The sequence below is a fragment of the Hipposideros armiger genome, unplaced genomic scaffold, assembly GCF_001890085.2.
Source record: "Hipposideros armiger isolate ML-2016 unplaced genomic scaffold, ASM189008v1 scaffold_66, whole genome shotgun sequence".
NCBI lineage: Eukaryota > Metazoa > Chordata > Mammalia > Chiroptera > Hipposideridae > Hipposideros > Hipposideros armiger.
This window is the reverse complement of record NW_017731416.1, coordinates 2,885,670-2,908,197: the sequence shown is the minus strand read 5'-3', so window position 1 is coordinate 2,908,197 and position 22,528 is coordinate 2,885,670. Positions and strand designations below refer to the sequence as shown.

Below are 22,528 nucleotides of genomic sequence, written 5' to 3'. Positions count from 1 at the left end.
GGTGGGTATTGCAGGTAGCTGGTTTAACGATTTGAGAACATGAGTTTTGTCCATATAGACTTGAACTTCAATCCTGGCTCTGTTACTCTGAGCCTCAGTTTTGTCTTCTTTAAAATTGAAATAGCAATATCTTCCTTGATGGGGTATAATAAAGTTTAAAACAGGTGCTCATTAAGTGCTCATCACAGTGCCTGGCACATAGCAGGTTACTCCCCCAGGAAGGAGAGGTACGACATCTTGTTTATGTCTTTGTGATGGTTAATTTTATGTGTCAACTTGGCTAGGCCATGGTACCCAGATAGATATTTGGTCAAACATGGGGCTGTAGCTCTGAAAGTATTTTTTGTTAATAAGATTAACATTTAAATCAGTAGACTTTGAGTAAAGCAGACTACCCTCCATAGTATGGGTGGACCTCATCTAATCAGTGGAAGGCCTTGAGAGAAAAAGACTGAGCTCCACTGAAGAAGGGGGAATTCAGCCAAAAAACTGCCTTTGGGCTTGAACTGCAACCCTTCCCTGGGTCTCCAGCTGCCAGCCTACTCTGAAGATATTGGACTTGCCAGTCTTCACAATTGCATGAGGCAGTTCCTTAAAATAAATCTCCCACTACTCTCCCTGCCCCCCCCCCCATTGGTTCTGATTCTCTGGAGAACCTGTACTAACAGTCATGATGTAGTGGACTTGAAGCTCGCCGCGGGCAGGGATTGGGTCTACTTCATCCAGCCCTCTATCCCCTGAACCTATCACAGTGCTGGCACATAGTAGGCACTCTACATTGGTAGCCTGGTGATTACTGAGCACTTAATACACCCTACATCCTTGCTGGAAAGTCTGCCCCAGTGAGAACCAAGTCTGGAGGCAAGAATGAGTGAGAGTCTGGGGACTGCAGAGAATTTTAAGGGCCTGACAGGGCAGGTGATGAGAAGTTTTGAACCAGATGTTGGTTCTGCATTATGGGAGCTAAAACTTCAACATGGGGAAGAGACTTCTGGGGTCAGGTACCTGACTGTCCAGCAGCTTTTTGGACCGGGCTGGAGCAGGGGCCGTTTCGCGTTGACCGTCATAAGCCTATACTGGCGATGGAGGAGGAGGAGAAGGGGCCAGGGAGGTCCCGCACTAACCAGTTCTCACTTTAACAACTGCCAATGGACTGGCACCAGGAAAGGTAACTTTTCTCGAGTTTTATTGTAAAATCCTCAGAAAAAGAGCATTTACAATGATAATACTTTATGATAACTTGTGAATCGGCTTTATATCAAGTGGTGCTGCAAACACACGGCATGTTCAATACTGTGTAATACATCAAAGTAAACACAAACTTATTTCAAATGCCACATACTGTTACTGTGTTGGTACAAATTTCTACTAAAGTTGATGTATTAAAAATAATTTATATATATTTTATAAATAAGGAAAAATTCACATGTATAGTAATTACAGGAGGCCTTTTGAGAAATACTGGTGATTACAGAAAATATATTTTGGAATCTACACAACTGCTCAAAATAACGTAACCTGCCTTGACATAAGAGATCTGAAAGTTTTCTGAGGTGTGGGAGGATGAGAATCCTAACAGGATAAATGGTGTGTGTGTGACATCATATCTTGAGGGTCATTCAGCTACACTACAGCAGGAAACAGGGTGTGACCACTCCAGCAAAACTCCATGCCCAGTTCTGCTTTTAGATCACCTTACAAGGCCTTCAGAAAGCGCAAGCAGTTTGGGGAAGGCAGGGTGTGACGGGACCAGGGCGGGGGTGCTGGCCAGCCACAGGAGCCGGGCAGTGAGGGTGTGGGCCAACGGGGCGCCACAGAAGGGTGTGCTGTGGGTCTGGGTGGGGGGGAGTGTAGCTTGCAGATCTGTTGTCCCTTACCTCTCTGAAGCAGCTGAAGTAGCAAGGGACCAACAACTCTTAAACCTATGGCAGACATCACGCTGGGCTGTGGATGAAGGTTTAGATTTTTAAAAATGTTCTCATTTGAGAGCTCTTGGGCCCTGTAACCAGCCAGTACTGGTTGCCCTTCCTCAGAAATGAAGCTCCGATCTTGAAGAGGGTGCCCCCAGAAGGCAGTCTTCTCCTATCCTGCAATGGTGACATGTGGAGAGTCACATGTCACCAGGCTTGGGGTTGGGGTGAGTTAACAGTTATTGCTTTGTGGAGTGCAGACGAAGCCCTCTAAAGCCCTGTAGGGCGTGGCCCATGTTCTCTGGGGCCACAGGGAAAAGGGATGGTCGCATATTAGTCAAAGTGAGCTTGGAAAGGGGAGTGTGTGAACTGTGGCTTTATCAAAAAAAACCCCAAACAAACACACACTCAACACTCTGGTGCTGGCTAAAGAAGCCTCGCTGTGAATGTTGAAGCCCAATCCCCAGTCTGTATTTTCCATAATTTTACACGTTGTGTTTGGTTCAATTCCCACTTGCTGCCCAGAGCTCCAGAGGATGCATGAGACCTTGCTTGCTGGGCTCCTGCTGTCTGCTGGATGGTGGTGCCTAAAGCCTGCAGGCCCAGAGAAGGTGCTCACATCCTCACATGACTTGGCAGGTAATTTGGTGTAGACCAAAGCCAGAAGTTGGTTGTATTCCGTCAGGTATTTAGAGTCGTGCAGTTACACCTTGAGGATAGGCACTATATATTTTCCCTTTGAATCTTTTAAGCAACTCTGCCTGTCCTGTGATCTCTATGATTTTGGAGAGAAACCAAGGAAGCTTGAGACTTTCTTGAACGAAACTGCTTTGCCTGTGTGCCAGTCTGGGGGCAAATAGTAGCATCTAGTCCTCTGCATGATTTCTTACTTGTACCACAATGCAAGGAAGCAGCATGGACAAAGGCCATGGGGGCTGATGTGGCGGTCAGGTTGGTTGCCATGTGAATTGTAGGAGCAAAAGGCCCAAGACGTGGGAAGGGGAAGACAGAGAATAAAATGGAATACACGGAGCTGTAGCTCAGGCCCTCTAAGGGACGAGGCTTGGCTCAGATGTCACGGTCTCTGTCCTTCTCCAACAGTTTCTGTCTGATAACAGCTGACTTCCCTGATGGCTCTGAGTTCTCTCTAGTCTTGGTCACCTAACTCCGAAGGGCTGCAAGCAAGCAAAGGTTTGGGGGGTGTGAGTCAGGGCAGCAAGGGGCTGTGTCCATGAGTTCTGACTGCATTTGGAGTGGGATCTGGGGTCCTGGGTGGGGGAGGGTGGCAAAAGCCTTCATGTCAGCATTGTCATTGTCCTGCATCACCTGTCTGGCCTCCTGCCATGGGGCCAGCGCTCTAGAGCTGGGTGCAGGGAGGAGGATGTGAGGTAGATTGGCGGATGCGTAGGAGGGAGGGGGGAGTGGTGTTAACTCCCCTGAAGTCTTGCTTCTGAAGAGGAGGAACAGAGAGGGCGAGCTGTGGGGTTTGGTGATAAAGCTGGTGCAGCATCCGTGGTATATGAAGGAAACACATTCTGAAATATCAATCGATTATTTTTTAAGCCCCTTGTAGAAAAATATATCCAAATGAATCTGTTTCACAGCTCAGTTTTGAAATGGCCTTTAGTTCACAGGTTCTTGGTCAACAGGAAGTTGTAGCTGTACGAAGTGGACTCCAGGCTGCTTTCCTGCATGAAGACTCAGCAGTTACCATTTCAGGGCAGCGGGTGGTTCTTGGCTTTATCTGGGGTTGAGAGCTGTCCTCTAGGACACCTATCTGGAGCCAGGTGCCCTTTTCTGTACAGAGGAGCAGGGAGGTGAGGAGGGGGCCGGGTAGGGAGTGGGAATGGCAGAGACTGAGCTTCTGTGCCTGGTGACACTATCTCTAGATCGAAGTATCTGAAGCTTAGTGGTAGCGGTTGGCCCCTACCAAGACTTTCAAGCAGCTCTTCTGGCTACTTCTGGGGGTTTGGGGGAGGTAGTAGGACCCTCGAATGACTTGGAGATTTAAGAAAGAAGCCAGGGCCAACCCCAGGCAGGGCTCGCTGGGTCAGGGTTGCTGGGGCAGGCATTTGCCATCTTGGGTGTGGTCTATGCCCAGGCCTACTTGTGCAGAAAGTCTACGCAATTGTCTAGAAACAGATAAATCCCTCTTCCTATCACCAGTCTGGGGCAGATGGGCGGGCTTTTGAACCCAGAACCTCCCTGTGGGGTTCTGCTCACTTGGGCAGGAGAATGAGGGCCTTCATTTCAAAGCTTTAATGTCAACACAGGTGTAGATTATGTGTTTGTTATTCTGAAAAAAAAATCGATGTTGAATTTTTGTGAAATTAATTTTATTTCAAAATTCAATAATGTTGAAATTGTTCATTATGTAAGCAGCTTTTTTGGTGATTCTTTTGGTGAAAGGGTTACTTCTTTAATGGGAAGTAGTAGTAATTAGTTGATCTTTTGTGTATTTTAGGAAGATCACTGGCTGGGTTTGCTTCAAGGCCCACCTGTTAAGATGACTTCTTACCCCGGTGGCTTTCAAACTGTGTTCCATGAGCCTCTTCTGGGGCCAACCTTTCCCCTGCCTCCCATGCAAGCAGTTCTGTTGGTTGCAGTGCTGAGAAACCATTGACCCTCCAGCCCTTGTGATTTTGTCAATTTCATAATTTCAGTTCTGTGATTCTCTGCTCTGATTCGATAGTGTCTGGCATGTGGGCAGTGAGACCAAAGCTGGCCGTCTCTCGTGACTGCACAGTGAGGAGGACAATGAGAGGCAGCTATGCTTTTTAGACACACTTAGAAATGGAGGGAATTGTGGAAAAGGAGCAGATGCCACAGAAGTCATTCTTAGTTTCAAAGGCCAGTTGGGATCAGATTGGTCTTTTACTTAGGAATCCTGCAACACAGAGGGACCAACGTTTGGGTCTGGCCATCAGCGGGGCTCTTTCTCAGTTGGGCTCAGAGACTTTTTCTGCCAGGGGCTGCCACAATTTAGAAGATTTTTCCAAAGAGCGAAGTTCATTAAAATTGGAAAATTTCAGTGATAGAAGTGGGAGTTTGGAAGTACGTGTCAAGGGTAAAAAGAAAGGGTGAGATGTGTTAGTCATCCATCCTAGCTATCGTGAAACTGAATATTAGGCTTTTGAAGTCAGTTTCTTCAATCTATATCTACATATTTAACCTTTTAAAAAAATTTAAAGTGTGACTGTACAAACCTAGGCACACTCCTTGGAGTTGTAGGGAACAGGTGTTTGGTGAACTAAGCATGAGACACACGAGAAGACTGGCTGATCTCAGGGAACGGGGAGGGGGTGGGGGCTCAGGTGGGTTGGGCAGTCAGGTGGGAGTGAAAGAGAGCTGTGCGTATTTAGAGTGAGGCAGGGTCTGTATCTTCCTTTCCTGGAAAGGGGCCATTCCTCAGCAGCACAGGAAAATCATGACTGTGTTGTCCGGTGAAAGGGCGAAACTAACTAAGGTGTCCGTGATGGGACCACCTCTCCCAATGCCAGGTGGCTTGAAAAATGATCATTTAAGCCAGAAAGCATACCAGAGTGATGGCCAATGATGTGAGTGAGAAGGAAAGGGGGGTTCTCAGAGCTTAAGGGAGCCTCTTCCTTCCAGGGGTTCTCTGACACATGATGTCTTTACAGGGCTGCTTGGGGTTGTACTTCTGAGAGCCCACCATAGCCTGAGACATTTGGGAATAATTCAGCAGGATACTAACCGGCCGAATCCTTCTGATTCTGTGTTTTAAAGTGTGTATTAAGGGGAGAGAGGGGCCTGTGTGTAAGAATAACACTTACTGAAAACACTGTGCTAACTGTTCTGTGATGATGCAGGGGCTGGGGGCACCAGAGCTGAGTGCAAGGGCCACAGGCAGAAAAGAAACTAATTTTTAAAGGGGATCACCTAATGGAACCCGCCTGGATCCCACTTGTGTTCTTGGGGTTTCTGTGTTGAGCCTGGAGGTCTCTAGTCGGCAGGCTGCTCACACCTTGCCAGGCAAGCCCAGTCTTCCTTGGGTCTGGCTACTAATGTCTCTCTTCAGTGGTGAAAAGCAGGCATGCAGGGTTTGTCCTGGTCTCTTGGGGTCCCAACCCAGAATGGAGTCTTTACCAGTGTGGTGGCCCGATCTGCACTTTGGGATGTTAGGGGTGTAGAGGACTGTTATTCTTTGATGACCAATGTTCTTTCTGGCTGTGGGATGTGGGGTGGTGACTCTCAGAGACTTGGCCTAAGGCAGGGAAGAATAGCGCTGGACCTCGGAGAGCGTCTTTCTGCTTACTAGCATTTGCGATTATAAAAAATTATCTTTTAATCAAAATTTCCAAAATAAAGTGAGTGATTTCCCCATCCCCCAAGATGCCATAGTCTTGTTGGCTCTCTCTCAGGCTTACAAGTCAAATGGAAAGAAAAGCAAGAAGCAGCTGCAAAGGAGGAAGAAGGTGCAGAGCGAGGACAGATGTGGCTCTGGTGCCAGGAGGGGAAGCCCATGCTCCTGGTGGGCCCGTGTCTCCAGGCCTGGTTTCAGGCCACTCCATCAGGGTGAAGTCTGGCTGGATCTGGCGGTAAAGGAGAATGAGGACGTGAAGGCAACCGACGGAAGTGTCTGCCTGGAAAGCAGAGCTCTCGGTCCCATGGCATTCCCAGGTAACATGGCGGGCGTGTCGCTGGGCGCAGAAATGACTCCGTTACACAGCAGCATGGGTTCTCCACATAGCTCAAGGCATACCTCATACTTCCTAACGAACAAAACCCCAGTCTGGTTTAGCAGCGCATACCTTAGACTAGGAAACTTGCAAGGAGACCAGTGTTGAACCACAAAGCGAATAACAGGTTTTTGCTTTTGTCTGTAAAAAAATGTACAGCGCGCCTGCTTGGGGCTGCGGTGACAGGACAAAGTGGGGCTCCATGGCCCAGGCTCTGGGCTGGCCTCCTTCATACCTCGCCCACCCACACCACTGTGGTCCCCCCTTTTATTCCCGACACCTCACACCGCAGTGCGTTTTGTCGCCCGTTGATGAGAAACAGTGACTCTTGGGCTGGCGTGAGGAGGTACTGTCCAAACAGCCCGCTGTCCCTCACGATCCTGCGGGGCCCTCCCCAGGGCCGGGCGGGGCCCGCGGGCGGCTCCTTGAAGTCCTCCAGCACGCCCATCTTCCCGGTGGACAGCTCCAGGAAGAGCAGGGCGGGCTCTGCCTCCAGCGTGGCGTACACGTAGTACTGATTGCTGTGGGTGAAGGAGCGCTGGAAGGCCAAGTCCGAGATGCCCTGGCGTATTCTCAGGTGGTAGAGGGTCCGGATCTCCCCGCGCAGCGTGACCTCCTGCACGTACAGCTGGCGGCTGGCGGTGGCCGCGCTGACCACGAAGCGCCCGTCCGGGGACGCGTGTGGGGTGCCGCTCACATCGCTGTTGGGGCCAATCACGGAGTCCGTGACGCTGTCGATTAGCAGCTGTGGAGCAGAAGTGGCCTCGTCTTGTCGGCACTGGACGAAGAAGTAGCCGCCCAGGTGGGTGTGGGCCATGGCCTGGGGCAGGCAGCGGTGACTCCGTAGGCCGATGGTCTTGAGCAGCATCAGCGTTTCCAGGTCGACTTTGTGAACTGCGGGGACTGACTTGTTGAAGATGAAGCCGAACCTGGGAGGGGAAGAACTGAGGTCAGAGGTTGGGGGGCCTCTCGGGGCTCGGGGTCCCTCATTTGTACACCGTGCAAGATTTCAGCCGTTCTCTTCCCCTTTATCAATGATCTAATAGCCTATTGATAAGATCTACCATTCTGCAGGGGGTGGCTTCATAAGTGATTCATCTATGATCTCAAAGCAGATACAGCGATTTACAAATGTTCCTGGATTTCTGCTCTCGTGGTGATAGGCACTCATCTTTAGAAACGATAGAGTGAGAAGGATAAAGGTGCCTCCAGCAGCCTCTCCCTTTGGGTTGCCTTTGAATAGCCTCCCAGAGGCCATGTGCCAGCTGGGAAAGGACCGTGCCTGCTGTGAGGGACAAGGTGGGAGAGCCTACATCCGAGCAGTTTTTTTCAACTAACTCGCAAGTCAGAATTTGAGGATGCCGAGGCCATGAAACAAAGCCCAGGTTTCCCATCAGCGCGCCCTCTCCCTGAGACAGGAACGGGAAGGGGCAGCCTCTTGTCTGGCCACATTTATGCTGCTGCTGGGAGGAGCCTTGGGCAGGGGGCTAACGATGGCCTTTACTTTTGGAGCCAGAAGGCCTGGTGTGAGTGCCCTGCTAGGTGCAGAGCCTGGGGCAAGGTGCTTGCCTGTCTGAGCCTCTGTGAGCCTGAAGAGGGCAGTTCCCTTGGAGGGCTGTTGGGAGGGCTGTTGGAGAGCTCAGTAGGTGGTAGCAGCTCACATTTGGGTTTCCTGAAATTCCTGGTTGAGGGCCATTGCAAAGGCCTGGCTCTGCTTTACTTTGACCTTGAGAGCCTCTCCTAAACCCCGCTTGCAGATATGGTACTGCGTCCGCCTATGAGAATGGAGAAAACTTCCTCCACAATTTTCTCTTAGGTAACTGCCTCAGAGTGGGGAAAATGCCCATTTTAAAGTATCTATAAAGCCCACTCTTTGTTATAAGGAACTTAAATGTGAAGCCACACACAGGCACTGCTGAGTGAGTTTGCATGACTCCCAGCTGAATTCAGGGCTCTGAAGGGGTGTCCCCATTTAGAACCACATTAGAGGCTCTTCCCCAGGCACTTGCTGCTGTGCTAGGGGTCGGGATCGGGGGTGGGGGTGTCATACGGTGGTTATTTTCCTCCTTGGGCAAGAATAAATAGGCGAGCCCTATTTTTACAGGTCCAGCATCAGCTTGCAACAGTGAGTAATTCCTTCCTGGAGAAAGGTGCTTAATGTGAAATTAAAGGAAGGCATAAATAGTGCCACATGACAATTGGGTCTTGATGACTATATAAGGGCAGGCCTAGTCTTCTGGCAGTGGCGACTTTATAGGAGATATGGGGGTACTCTGAAATGAATAGGGAGGGGGTGTGGGCAGGCAGGGATGAGGTTTGCAGCTGAGGCCATGGCTGTTGTTATAAGGATGTTCTTTTGGATGGTGGCAAACCAGGCACCCAGGAGGCCTCGTTTCCTTGTGGGTCCCCCTGCCTGGCTGCTCTGGGGGCTCTGAGAGGAACCATGGACTGTATAGCAGAAAATAAGGCAGAATGGGGCACTGAAAGGAGACTTGGCTTTGCATTTGGTCTGACTCTGCCAATTCTTGGCTGTGTGACCTTGGCCAGTATCTTAACTTCTCTGAGTCTCAGTTTCCTCATCTGTAAAATAGGTTTGAGACCACTGCTGCTGGTTTTTGTATCTAGCAAGGAAAGGTTGCTCAGTTAATCCCTGCTGTTTCCTCCTTTCCTCTATTGAGGACCTTGAGGATGAGACTTCCTGACCTCACTTTGCCTCTGAGGGCATTAGGAGCTGTGTGCCATCCTGAACTTTAACAACTAAGGACTAGGGATGGATCCATTTCTCTGCCCCTTCCCGATGGGGTCCAAAGCCAGCCCAGGAGGAGTGGGGGAGACAGAGACAGGAGCATGTCCCACCCTGGGCAAAGGTGCCCCATGCATGGCACACCCGGAACTTGGAGCGCCTTAGGGCCTCGCCAGCTGGTCTCACCTGATGTGGTTGATAATAAGGTTTGTTGGGGGAATGAAGAAATCGTCCATTCCTGCAAAGGGTGTGCGGATGAGATGCTGGCCCTGGCCGGTGCTGGCTTCTGTGATCACCTATAACACAGAGCAAGAGTCCTGGTGAGGGCCCATCCATGTGGGGCCTGGAAACCTGGAGACCTGTGCATGCTTGGGTTGGAGACCCCCAACAGAGAGGCTGCTGGAGAGATATGATGGACCAGCCACAGTGTTGGGGAGCGGGCGGCGACAGGGTGAGAGCTGCTCCAGAATGTCATGGGCAGGGACCCTGCCTTCCTGGGACAGGAAGTGGTGGGACAGGAGTGAATGCCTGAATCGCTTCCTCCTGCTTAGTCAGGCCTGACCTGCTGCACCTTGTCAGCCACCGTGATGGCAGAGTGGGGACTTGCCGGGACCATGGTGGGGCTTCTGAGGGAGGTCCCCAGAACCGAAACATCACGTTGCTCAGACAACCTCCCCCACAACAGGGAAGCCCACCTTACCAACACCCAGGCCACCCTGGGAAAAGGCGAGAGCTTTTAAATAATGAAGACGTCAAATGGTGGAATTGCTCACTGGTTCTTTATTTCCTTTTGAAGCCAGGCATCTGGGCGGGTCTGTTGTGAATGCCACGTACTGCTCACCAGAGGTGTTCTCAGGGAACTGGGACTCCATAACTTATTAGAAAAAGTGTCATTCAGGATGGTCATGCCATCAGAGGCCTTGTGATTAGAATGCTGGGGAGAAGTTAGTTTCACAAAGGGAACTTGCTGTGAGCAGTCAAGAATTAGGCCCTGTGTTTGGTACATATTCGTAGTGACAGAGCATGGCTGCCTGTGTTTCACTGGAGGTTCCATATTCTCCCCTGTGGACTCGGCGGGAGGTGACTTGAGCCAGTCGCTGGTGTGTGTCCCTGCTGTGTCTGTATTGCGACAGCGCACTGGCAGTGCACAACAGAGAGCTGAGTGATGTCTGAGGTTAGAGAGGACGAGAGAGTGCTCTAGAAGTCCTGCCAGAAAGCCCCCTGGAGTCAGCCTGGGCATCTGTCCATCATCTACTGGGGCCTGGGGAGGCGGGAGACCCAGAGCCAGACAGCCGGTGTCCCCTTGCCTTCTGCACCTGCTCATCAGCCTCCAAGCCCCAGGCCATTGCCCACAAAGGTGGCTGACCTGCAGCCAGGTGAGGAGCTTGGCCAGCCTGTGGGCCGTTTTGGCTCGAGGGCCCCAAGGACAAGCCCAGACCCTGCGAGCAGGACCGGAGGCAGAGGCTAGACCCTGAGCCGGGCGGCGAGACCCTCCTCCTGGTCTTGAAGCTGTGGCCGTATGCACAGGAGGAGGGGTCCAGATTTCTGCAGTCTGAAGTGAGGACGGTCTCGGGTGGGACTCTGACTCCCAAGACTTGGAGCTCTGGATACCTTTTCCAGTCGGGGCTGCCTCCTCAAGCAGGTTTGACGTCTGAGTCTTTTCCCTGGGGGGTTAGCAGGCAGAATGCCGGATTGGAATGATGACTGTCATTTTCAGTCTTTCTTGGGGAAGTTTTAAAGTTCTAAAGTTGCACTAGGTTGTTTTCCTGTGATTTTTTTAAAAAATGGCCAAATGACACTTCTATGGCAAGTCCATGTGGCAAAACTCAGAGAACTAGGCATGAAGAAAATATCTGCATTTGGAAACTGGATCAGAGAGAGTCTAGGGGAAAATGCCCAAGAATTCCAGGAAGCCAAGCAATCATTGCTTGATAGAAGGCTTGTCATTTTAGCTTATAATAGAGATGGAAAATTACAGGCTGTCAGCGGTCAGTGTCATTCACACTTCACCACCCTGACACCCTATATTCAGAGGTTACTTCATCAAAACGCAGTACCATGGGCTGTTGAACTGCTGAGGGCATGTCAGCCCCATTGCTCTGTGTCATGAGTTCTTCCTTGACCTATGTACTTGCATGTGGCTGGAAACATCACTGCCCCAAGGTAACTCTCAAAGCCCTCAAGCTTGTTGGCTCTGTGGGTGTGGTGCAGGAGATGTACATTACGTATCTGGATATCAGATGTCACTTGAGTCAACATGGGATCAGGAATATTGAACATCTCCCTCGGTGGGTGGACAAGCCTGCTAAGAAGTAACACTTGGGGAAGGGCAGAAGACAAGGTATCCAGTGGGACAGACTGAGAGGCAGTTAAAAGCTGGGCCCGGGAGTAAATGGGCAAGAGAGTTTTGGGCAGGATTAGAGAAGACACCGAAGGTTCAAACACTGGCTGCTGGGGGAGGTCCTTGGTGGGGTGAGCCTTCATTATAGAAACACCTTCCTGTAGTCACAGCAAAGTTTGTGTGACCGATTCCTTAGTGTGGGATATTTAGAAACATTAGGATATTATTTTTGTTTTGCAAATATAAACAATACAGTCACACTTAACGTTGTAGCTACATCTTTGTCCATAGCCATTATCAGGCCTCTGGGTAGGTTCTGAGAAGTCAAGTCGCTGGGTCAGAAAGCACTGTTTTGAGGTTTTTGGTTTACATTCCAAATTCTTACCACAAAGGCTGTGCCAGTCGACCTTTCTGGGAGCAGCCTTTGCAAGTTTCCTTAACCCTGGCCACAGTGATGAGGAGCAGCCTTTGCAAGTTTCCTTAACCCTGGCCACAGTGATGAAGGTAGGTTTATTCAATCTACGTATTTCATTTTCCTGTCATAGTGCATTTCCTAGATTTGTCAATTATGGTAATGGTGGATGTCATGGTCTAACTCCTGATATTAATTAAAATGCTTTTAGTGTTTTGTCATTTAGGCGAAATTTGCTCTTGGTTTCTGGAAAATAGTCTTAATTATGTTTAAAAAGTTTCCTTCTAGTCCTAATTTTAGGTGTTTTTCTTTTTTTAAAATTAAGAATGTCTGCTGTATTTGATTAAATGCCTTTTCAGCATTTATTGGAGATATCATAGTTTTTTTTTTCCTGTTTTAATTTGTTTGTGTTATGTATAATGTTGACGGATTTCCTGGGAGTGAACCATCCTTACATCTGGGAATTTGTATCCTGCTCGAGCAATTAAATGCCTTGCTGGGCTCTATTTCTAATACCATGATTAGAATTTTGATTCTTCATTTGTGAGGTTAAAAATAGTATAAAAAATAAAACTATAGACTAATCGGTTTTTATAATTAGAATTATACTGGCTATTTCAAAACAAACGAAGGAGCTGTACACTTTTCTCCCAATGGCCTGGGACAGTTCAAATAATATTAAAATTATATTTTGAAGGTTTGAGAAAACTCAGCTGTACATTTTTCTATGGTAGAGCTTCAATCTTTTAAAAAATCTTTCCCAAGATAATTGTTCTATTCCAAGTTTTCCTTTTGGTAGGTCAGTTTGTTTTTTTCCCTACATTTGGTAAACAATCATCCAGTTCTTCTTAAATTTGCCACCCCAGAGTTACAGTGTAGGATTATTTTAGAATTATTTTCATCCTTCTCTATCTGTAGCCATATCCCTTTATCATTTCTCATTTTGTCTTTATTCTTTTATCAGACCTGTGAAGAATTTATCTGATTCTCTATTTGGTCTTTTATTGTTTTGTTTTTATTAATTTCAGTCTTTTTATTAATTTCTTTTCACCAGTCACATTGTTCTTCTAAATTAACACAAATGTTCCATGTGGACAGCTTTCTCTGTATCCCATAGGTTTTGATGTGAAATGGTCCCTTTTTCATTTCATTGCATGACACAGTTGTAATTTCCCTTTTAATTTCCTTTTTGATCCAATAGCTATCTGGGAGTGTTTTCTATTAGGTCACATTTTAATTATTTCTAATTATTAGCTAATGTAGCCTATAACGTCTACTTCTACAAAATTTGTTAAAGTTTTCTTTGTGATTACTGATACACTTGTCTATATGTGAACATGTGAAAAAATTCTATTTGGCAGAGGAAAGGTTTTCTATATATTTGTTAAACCAAGCTCCTTATTCATATTAGTAAAATTTCCCATGTCATTATTTTGTCTCAAGTGCATTTTTAATCAAGTTCCCTTTGTATTTTTAATCATGCTTGTTTTGTGTGTATTTAGTTGTCATGTTGTTTTATATCTGTTGGCTGTTTGTTGTCACATACTGTCTCTCCTTATGCTGGTTAGTGCTTTTAACCTTAAATTCTGTCTTGTCTGATATTATTACCACTTGTACATATTTTTTGTCCCTCTCATATCACTATTTCCACCCCTTTAAATTTAATCTTTTATTATCACTTTGGTTTATGTGTGCTAGGTTTTTTTGTTTTGTTTTTAAACCCAATCTGATCGTCTGCTTTTAATAGAACAGTTCAGTTTGTCACATTTGGAATAATGAGATATTCAGTTCTCAGCTATTAATTTCAAATGACATTCTCTATATCCTCTCTTATTCCAGCAAGATGACATTTTTGAGTATTCTTACTCCCTCCTCTTTACTACACTCTGTGCTCTCATTTTTACTGAGATAATTTATCTTTAGTTATAGCCTGGTATCTCTTCCAGTGTGTCTCCCCTAATTCAAACGTCCTTGTTTAGTACTTACACATTACTAGACTGTTTCTCCTCATCCATCTTACTTTCAATTTTACACCTTCCTCTCTAGGTTCATTACTTACGACTGTCTCCTCTTTATCTTTCTCCATCTTGATGTCTCTGATCTGATTCCTCAAACATGCTCTCTGAATTGTCGAATATCCTTATAGCTTTCTTTGTCCTGACAGGTAAATGATACCTTGGCTGGGAATGGGATTCTTGATTTCAGCCCCCCCCCTTTTTTTAAAAAAGATTTTTATTGGGGAATGGGAACAGCGCTGGGGAATTGGGGGAAGGGGAACAGACAAGTTGCTGTCCTTTTTGTTCTTCAGTCTAGTTGTGGAGGACGTTGCTTCACTGGCCCAAGTTGGCACCATCATTGCGCTCTTCCCAGGCGAGGCAGATCAGTTGCCGGCCTCTGGACAGCTGCTCACTGCGGCTGCTGGCCGCTCAGGCTGGCTACACACGGTAGCCCATGGCAACCCACTGCAGCAGGGGCTGCAGCCTATGCCGTTGCACGCGACTCACGGCAGCCCAGCTCCAGGTTGAGCTGTTGTTCAGCATCTTAGCTGTGGAGGGCAGTGTCACTGGCCCTCATATGTGGGATCCGAACCGGGGCCCTCTGGCATCCCAAGCCAGCTCTTAACCAATGCGCCACTCGGCCGGCCCGATTTTAGCCCTTTTATCTAAGTAGCACATACATGTGATCCCATGGTCTTCCAGCTCCTGTAGCAAGTGAGAAGTTCAAGGCCCATCTCACTGTTGTTTCTTTTTCAGGTAACGTTCTTTCTGCCTTGTAAGAGTTCCCCTTTATTCTTTTACCAAGAAGGGCAGAGATGTGTCATTTCTCATCAGTCTAGCCATGAACTTGTAGATCCCTTTCAATCTACATGATTAAGTTTATTAGCTCAGAAATTTTGTTACAAATTTATTTAGTGTTTGACTCCATTCCAACTGTGACCTTTTCTCTTTGTGAACTTCTGAGACTTCAAGTCTTAATCTCTTCATATATTTGTTCTGTGATTTGAACAAATTTTCTCGCTCTCATTTTTCAGATGACTGTTTTGGGTCTCAGTAGAAACCATGCATTTCTCAACTTACCTACTGCAGTTTAAAATTAGGGAATCATTTGTGTTCATTTTTAGGTCCAGAAAAATCGTTTTTTGGTGGCCCCCTCCCCTTGGATTTCCTTAAGTACTTTCTTAGAGCTGCCAGAGGGAGCAATAATAATACTGTATCTCTGAGCTTACACCCTGTTTTGAGTGGCCTTTATTCTGCCTCCTAGGTTCTCTAATGGGTTGCTATTATTTGTCTGCTTACTGGGGCCCAGGACTGGTTTATGTGTCCATAACAGGAGGTGAGGTAGTGTCCCCACCCCACCCTCTGCAGCGCAGCAGTGCAGAGGAAGGCAGGGTGGTGGTCAGTCCTTGGGAAGAAGGTTCTCTAGACCCACGTGTCTTTGGCCTCTCACCACTCTTGGGAACAGGGTGAACTTGGCTCCATGTACAGCCCTTCTCAGCTGGGGTTCTGAGACAGAGAGTTAAGCCCTAAAATCTGAGGCACCCATTGTGTGTAATGAATTAACTTTTCTGTGCATTGTAGAATGGTTTTATGCACCATCTTTGGGAGAACTAAGAAAACAGGCATTTAAATCACTTTTTGTACAGTGCAGCCCTCTCATGCATCTGTGCTGAGAAAGGCTGAGCCAGGCACACTCAACACAGGGGTGGTGTGGACCTTCCCGGGCTGGCGGATGGAGGGGTTCTACAGATCTCTGGGCCCAAGCACTTCCCAGGAGGCGGTGCAGAGGTTGAAGGTGTGGGCTGCAGAGCTAGGCTGCTGGGGTTGGACCCTGGACAAATTACCTGACTTTTCTGTGCCCTAGCACACTGGAAACACTCGGGAAATGTGCTTGTTTATGGACATAATTGCTGCAGCCTCTTTCCCTCCCCTTCATGCTTGGCCAGCATCTAGTGCTTGCTTTGAAGCTATTCTCCAGCCCACCCAGCCCAAGGGGAGGAAAGCCTGGACTCCAGGGCTTCACTGCTGTTTGGCCTCAGGAGCTCCTGGTTCAGGAGAGGCAGGTGCTTATGGGGCTGGGTGGGGCCCGGGAGCCCCATTCTGGCTGTCACAATCTCAGAATCCTATCCATCGTAGTACTACTCTCTTTAACAGCAGGCCTTGCTGATTGCCTATGGGGGGAATTGGCCTGAGGCTGTTTCCTCAAGGCTTTATGGACATGCTTTGGATAAATATGATTAGCCACCTTGGGAAGTGGGAGACATTTGTTAGGTAGGAGAGAGGCCTTTCCTGCAGGGTAGGTGTCGGCCTCCATGTGTTCAACATACCTGGAGGCTTGGTTGGGACTTGCGCACGTCCCCCCAGCTCAGGACCCACACTTGGTCATGCGACTTGTCATAGGACAGCTTAGCTGGCAGAGGGTCCACACCTATGGACTTGAAAAAAAATGGTGACTAGTTGGTCATGGTTGTTGTAGAGGCTGATGCAGTGGTCACTGCTGGGCTTTGTGACGTGGCCATCACTCCTGGATGAGTGGAAGGCCACCCCAGCGGGCTTGGCAATGAGCCCGTTTGGGAACCTGGTGCAGAAGCCTCCCTTCTGGGTTTGTCAGTAATTTCTCCCTTTTAAAAACTTGTATATTTTACTTAAAGGAAACCCAGAGCATCTTGGCAAAAGCCTCAACACAGAGACTGTAAGTTTTCCACTGAAGAATCAGCTGAGGACACTCCCATCACTTTTTCTGGACGCCGTTTGGGCTCTCGAAGCCTCAGCTTCCTTCCCCAGGCTATTCTGAGGCCTGGATTCCGGTGAATGGGCCCTTCCCCCTGGGTCATCCGAAACTGACTCCCGGATCGGCCATCATCACCTTACCTTCGCAGTCTCTACCTTGTGCATCCTTCACCTGGAGCTTCCGGGACTCACTACAGCACCAGGCAGAACGGAAACTACTATTCCCCATGGCCCTGTCAAATAGACTGTTTTCTCTTCCACTTCTTATAAAACTCCATTACAAGTTCTAAAACTCTGTTCTGTGATGCTCATGCCATTGGACTATGACCTCTGCTCTTGTCATTGGCCAATGTCCTAGCCAATCCCTTTGTTCACTAAAGACATTAACACATGCTTCACTGTCTTCTCTACCACTCACTTGGTTCCCAAGCTCGGTGCCTTCAAATCCACGTGGACGCTTTGTCCAAAGCTCTGTTTTCTGAGTTCCTTCTTGGTTTCAATGCTCTTTTCTTCCTCTGTACCTCAGCCACCATAATCTATACCTTTCTGAAATTTCAATTTCATCGAACCATATTCCAGCCTTTTTGATCTTAGGGGGGAAAACCCCATTGGTCAAAACTTCTCTAAAAACCTATGTGGTCCCTGAATCCACTTCTTTGTCTTCATTGCTCCACTGAACAGTTCTAGCCCCACGTGTCAGACTCAGGAGCATCTCTGCGATCGTCTTACTTCACATTTCAGCAAGATTCCACATGATGAACTATTCCCTTCTGGAAACATTTTCTTCACTCCCATCTACTCATCCTCATCCTGGCTTTTCTAAATGTGGGCCTGTCCCAGGTCTTCATGTTTGACCTTCTCTCTGTCTACATCCTTTCCCTGGGTGAGCTCATCCAATACCATGGCTTCACATAACCCACTGTGCTCTGATGACTTCAGAATTCAGTCCTCTGTTGATGACCTCAACATTTACAAAACTGAACGCTTGATTTTTGCTCATCCCTGATGAAATATATTTCTTCTCTATTCATCACCATCTTCGAAGTCTCCTTTTATTTTCTTGCTCTAATGAAAACTTCCTGTCCTCTGAGGCCTCAAGTAGAGGCTATCGCTATCTGACACGTCACATACCCCAGGTCCTTTGTCCTTGTCTACAGCTACTGTCTCTTGTTCCTGCCATCTCCCAGCTTCCTGCATGCGTCCTTCATCTACCAAAGGCTTTACAATCTGGCACGATCTCCCCCGAGTTTCTTAACACACCATCTTGACACTATCTCTAGTTTCTTGTGCGCTATCTCTCTTTTAAAACTCCTCTTGACTACATTCTCCTCCAGATACCCCAAATGTCTGCCCTTTTCCATGATCTCAATATACTGAGGAACAACGGTCTCTGACTCGCAGTTAAAATCCCTGAGGGCTTTACTCTAGGACCAGGAGTAAAGCCTTACAAAAACTTCAACTCAGCTTTGACTCAACTCAGTACTTGATTAAAATGACTCATTCTCTACTCTCTGCTTAGCAGAGGAAAGGGTAAATCCTTGTTGGTGGATGAGAGTCATCTAAAGTCTTTATTATATTTTATATGGAATTTTTGACATTCAAAAAATTACTAGGCATTTCAAGATATAGACTATAAGACTGAAAGAACATAAAAACAGACACTAGAGACAGACCTACAGGTGATCCATGAAAAGGTAATTTGGAGCTAAGTAGAAATTCTAAAGTGAAAAATGCAATACCTGAAGTTAAGAACGCAATAAATGTTTGTTAAATCCATATTAGACACAAGATATAGAAGTAGTGAACTGAAAGGTGGATAGAACACATTCAAATGGAAAGCACAAAGAGCCAAAAAGATCTGGAAAATAAAAGATGTGCGATAAAATGGAAAGGTCTAACTTTTTTTTTTTTAAAAACAGAGTTCCACAAGAAGAGGCAAGATAGAATGTGGCAGCAGAATATTTCAATGTCACCTATTCTAAAACTAAAGCCCCCTTTGCATCCTCTTCCAGCTACTGCCTCATTTATCTATGTGTAGTCACGTTTCCAGCAAAACCCCTTGAAACGGTTGTCTATATTCACCCTCTCCATTTCTTACCTACTGTCCTAACTTGGATCCACTCCATCGGGCTTGCATTCTGCCATTACCCACCTTCCTCTCTGCTCCTGCCAAGGTGATCTATGTCCCAAATCTAATGGTCAGTGTTCATAACATACACATGCCCTCAGCAACACTGACACCACTGACGACTAGCTCTCCCTTAAAACACTTTTGGCTTCTGAAATACACCCTTCTCCTAATTTGCTTCCTATCTTTCAGCTACTCCTCATTAGTTTTTTCTCTCCTTCCTGCTCGTTAAGTGTTTGTTGGAGTACTCCAACCTTGACCTCTTCTCTGTCTATACCACCCTCAGTGATTTTTCATCCAATTCTCTGGATTTAACATAGTGATAATACCGTTACTGACATCTCCAGTCTAGACTTCTCCTTTGATTCCAGATCTGTTTATCTAACATAACAGCTTATTTGAGGGGTAGGTGTGTGTGTGTGTGTGTGTGTACACACACATCTCCATATCGAGTAAGTGTAGATACTGCCTCAGTCCTCACATCACCTCCTTCTTCTATGTAGTCAGATTTCTCCCTGCCTCTCTCTTATAAGGACACTTTTGCTTGCATTTAGGGTTAACCCAGATAACCCAGGATAACTCCCCACTTAAAAATTCTTAATCTACTTACATTTGCTGAGTCCCCTTTGCCACATGAGGTGACATTCACAGGCTCTGGGGATTAGGATGGGGGCATCGTAGGGACCATTATTCAACCCACCACACACAGTAAATGGCAGCACTGTTCTACAGTTGCTGAAGTTAAAACAAATGAGCAAACAAACGTGATTCCTCTCTCTCAAACCTTTCATTCAACCCAGCAGAAAATCTTTTGGGACCCACGTTTAAAATATATCAAGAATCTGATCACTTCTCACCACCTCCACTGCTGTCATCATCTCTCGCCTGGCTTATTTCAGTGACCACATCTCTGCTCTAACTTCCAGTCTGTTCTTAACACAGTAGCCAGATTGACTCTTTAAAAATACAAGTCACACTGCATCACTCCCCTGATTGAAACCCTTTCGTGACTTTCCATCTTACTGGCCTTTGTTTACTCCTGACTTCATCATATTCCACTCTCCCCCTCATCCCTGTGCTCCGGTCCCACTGGCCTCCCCCGGCTCCGGGTCGGAGTCCCGCTGGACATTTAGAGCTCAGATTCTGTTCTCCTCCAGAGCAAGCCCAATCTAAAATCATCTTCCAGTCCCTCTGTCACATTTCACCTCTAGTGAAATAGCTCTTACTACTTGAGCTCCCCAAAATTCAGATTTATGGCCTGTCTCCCCAAATAGAATAAATTCTAGGACTGCATGGTTCAGTTTTGGCTGTTTTTCAAGCACCTAGAACGTGCTTGGCACCTCATAGGCAGTAAAGACTCGATGAATCACTGTACACGAGTCTCCCTTGCTTCTTTCCCCTCCAGCCCGACCGCCTCTCATAGCCCCCGGTGGGTGTGCAGAAAGCAAAGGAGAATGTGGCGGCCTGGGCCCCAAGCACTGGCAGTCCCTTTGCTTCCGTGGACAGACGTACCTGGAGGACTTTCTGGGCTTGAACGTCAACCACGAGGATCCTGTTCAGGGCTGGCTGGGCCACGTAGATGTAGCGATGCCTGACGTTCACTGCCGACGCCCACTCACACAGCTGGCTGGTATCTCCTTCCCCTTGAGGACAGATTTCTTCCTGTAAAGGAGATAGGCTTCCATCTATCCTCTTCATTCTCCTTTCCCCCCTGACATCTCTGGGTCCCCCTCTCACCCAAACCCCCTGGGCTCCTTTCTTCCCTCACTTAGACCTGTTTGGATTCATAGGACTTGGCACACAACCTTCCCACCTCACCAACTCTTCACTTACCACTCCTTTCATCTTTCACCACCTCCCACTTCTCCTGAGGCTGTAACTCCCTTTGAGGCCCTCTCGGCCCATATCCTCCACCCTTGCATGTTACTTTGGCCCTGTCCTCATCGCCCTCATTTAAAAACATTCTGTCACTGGCCAGACCTCTGAAAGAGTTCCCTATACTCTCCCTGCTTCCTCATCTCACGTGCTCCTTAACCCTCGGGCTTTCGTCTTCACTGAAGCTGCTGTGTTCTCACCAAGGTCAATATTGACTCCTCAGTTATGAAGCTGATCCCCTGCTATCATTTTATGTGAACTTGGGGCATCCTCTGACACTGTGTCTACTATTCTTTGGTTCTCCCTCCATCCCACCCCAGTGACTAACATTGCTGGATCCTGCAGGGTTCACTCGTGGATGACTTCTCTAAAATCCTCTCCCTTTGTTAATCTCATCCAAATCTATGGCATTAACCACGGTCCACATGCTTACAACTCCCAAATTTATGTCTGTAGCTCAGGCCTCTTTCCTGACCTCTAGACTTAGGCAGCCAACTATCTAGTTCTACTTGGTTGGCTAATGTCCATCTCAAACATATTAGTCCAAAATCAACTCTGAATCTCACCTCTCAGCCCTGCTCATTCTATTCAAAAATGGCAGCGCCCTTGCCTTCCTTAGACCAAAAGCTTTGAGGCCATCTTTGACTCCTCTTCTTCTCCCCATACCCTCACCCCTCACCCAACGCATTAAAAATAATTTCAGCTTTACCTTCAAAATAGATCCAGAATTCAATGCTTTCTTGCCACTTCCACCTCAGTCACCTTGGATTAAGCCCCATAATCACCTGAGTAACTGCTATAGCACGCAGATTGCCCCGCGACCCCACCCTGGCCTCCCCAACCCGTCCTCCACACAGAAACCACAGGGACCATTGTGATGTTTCTCATCTTCTCAAGTCTCCCCTCCCCTGTAACATCCTTTCTTGCTCAGTATAATACCCAAGCCTTTCCTGAAGCCCCCAAGGCCCGGTACACGCTGGCTCCTGTCACTCCTTTGAGCCGTCTCTGGCTCACCGCTCCCTTACCCACCCTACTCCTTGCTCGCTCCCCCACATTCATGCCACCCTCCCACACCAGGGCCTTTGCACAGGCTGTTCCCTGTGCTGGGAATGTTCCTCCCCAGATATCTACATGGTTTACTCCCTCATGTCCTTCAGATCTCAGCTTAAACGTCACCTTATTGAGAGGCCTTCTCTGACCTCATCCAGCTTTGCGCCTCTAGCCCCGCTCCCTTCCTTACCTCACTGCATCTTTCATTTACCACTTGACTTGATGCATCTATTTGTCCATCTATTCTCAGTCTGTTCTTTCACTAGATTGTAAGTTCCTGGAGAATAGACTCTTTGTCTGTTTCGTTCACTGTTAAATCTTTAGCACTTAGTACAGTGCCCAGCACAAAAAGGGTGCTTAAAATATATTTGCTGGGTGAATAAATGAGTGAAAAGGGGAGTCTTCTTTTCCCTTGTCTTTCATGAAGCACATTCTCATATTTTCCTTCATGACTCTGGCCCTGCTCTGTCTCAATCTTCTTTGTGGTTCCTCTTAGTCTGCCTGTTAACTGTGATGGCTCCCCGGGTTCTGTTCTACGTGCCTCTCTCAAATCACTCACACATCCCCTGGACGATCTTGGCTAGCTTCCTCTGGCTTTAGCCAACATCCCTGTGCTGCTGGCTCCTGGATCTATGTCTGTAG

General features: G+C 47.5%; 1 protein-coding gene across 1 annotated transcript in view; it reads right to left on the bottom strand.

Annotated features, from left to right (window-relative positions):
* Nucleotides 1-1,183: 1,183 nt before the first annotated feature.
* Nucleotides 1,184-22,528, bottom strand: part of FSTL4 (follistatin like 4) — a 414,473-nt gene continuing 393,128 nt past the window's right edge. The window contains exons 13-16 of the mRNA XM_019642158.1: nt 20,474-20,623; nt 16,431-16,538; nt 9,540-9,649; nt 1,184-7,539 (exon numbers count right to left, since the gene is read on the bottom strand). Of these exons, the coding sequence (XP_019497703.1) occupies nt 6,840-7,539; nt 9,540-9,649; nt 16,431-16,538; nt 20,474-20,623 (1,068 nt within the window). The 3' untranslated portion in view covers nt 1,184-6,839. The remainder of the gene's footprint in view (nt 7,540-9,539; nt 9,650-16,430; nt 16,539-20,473; nt 20,624-22,528) is intronic.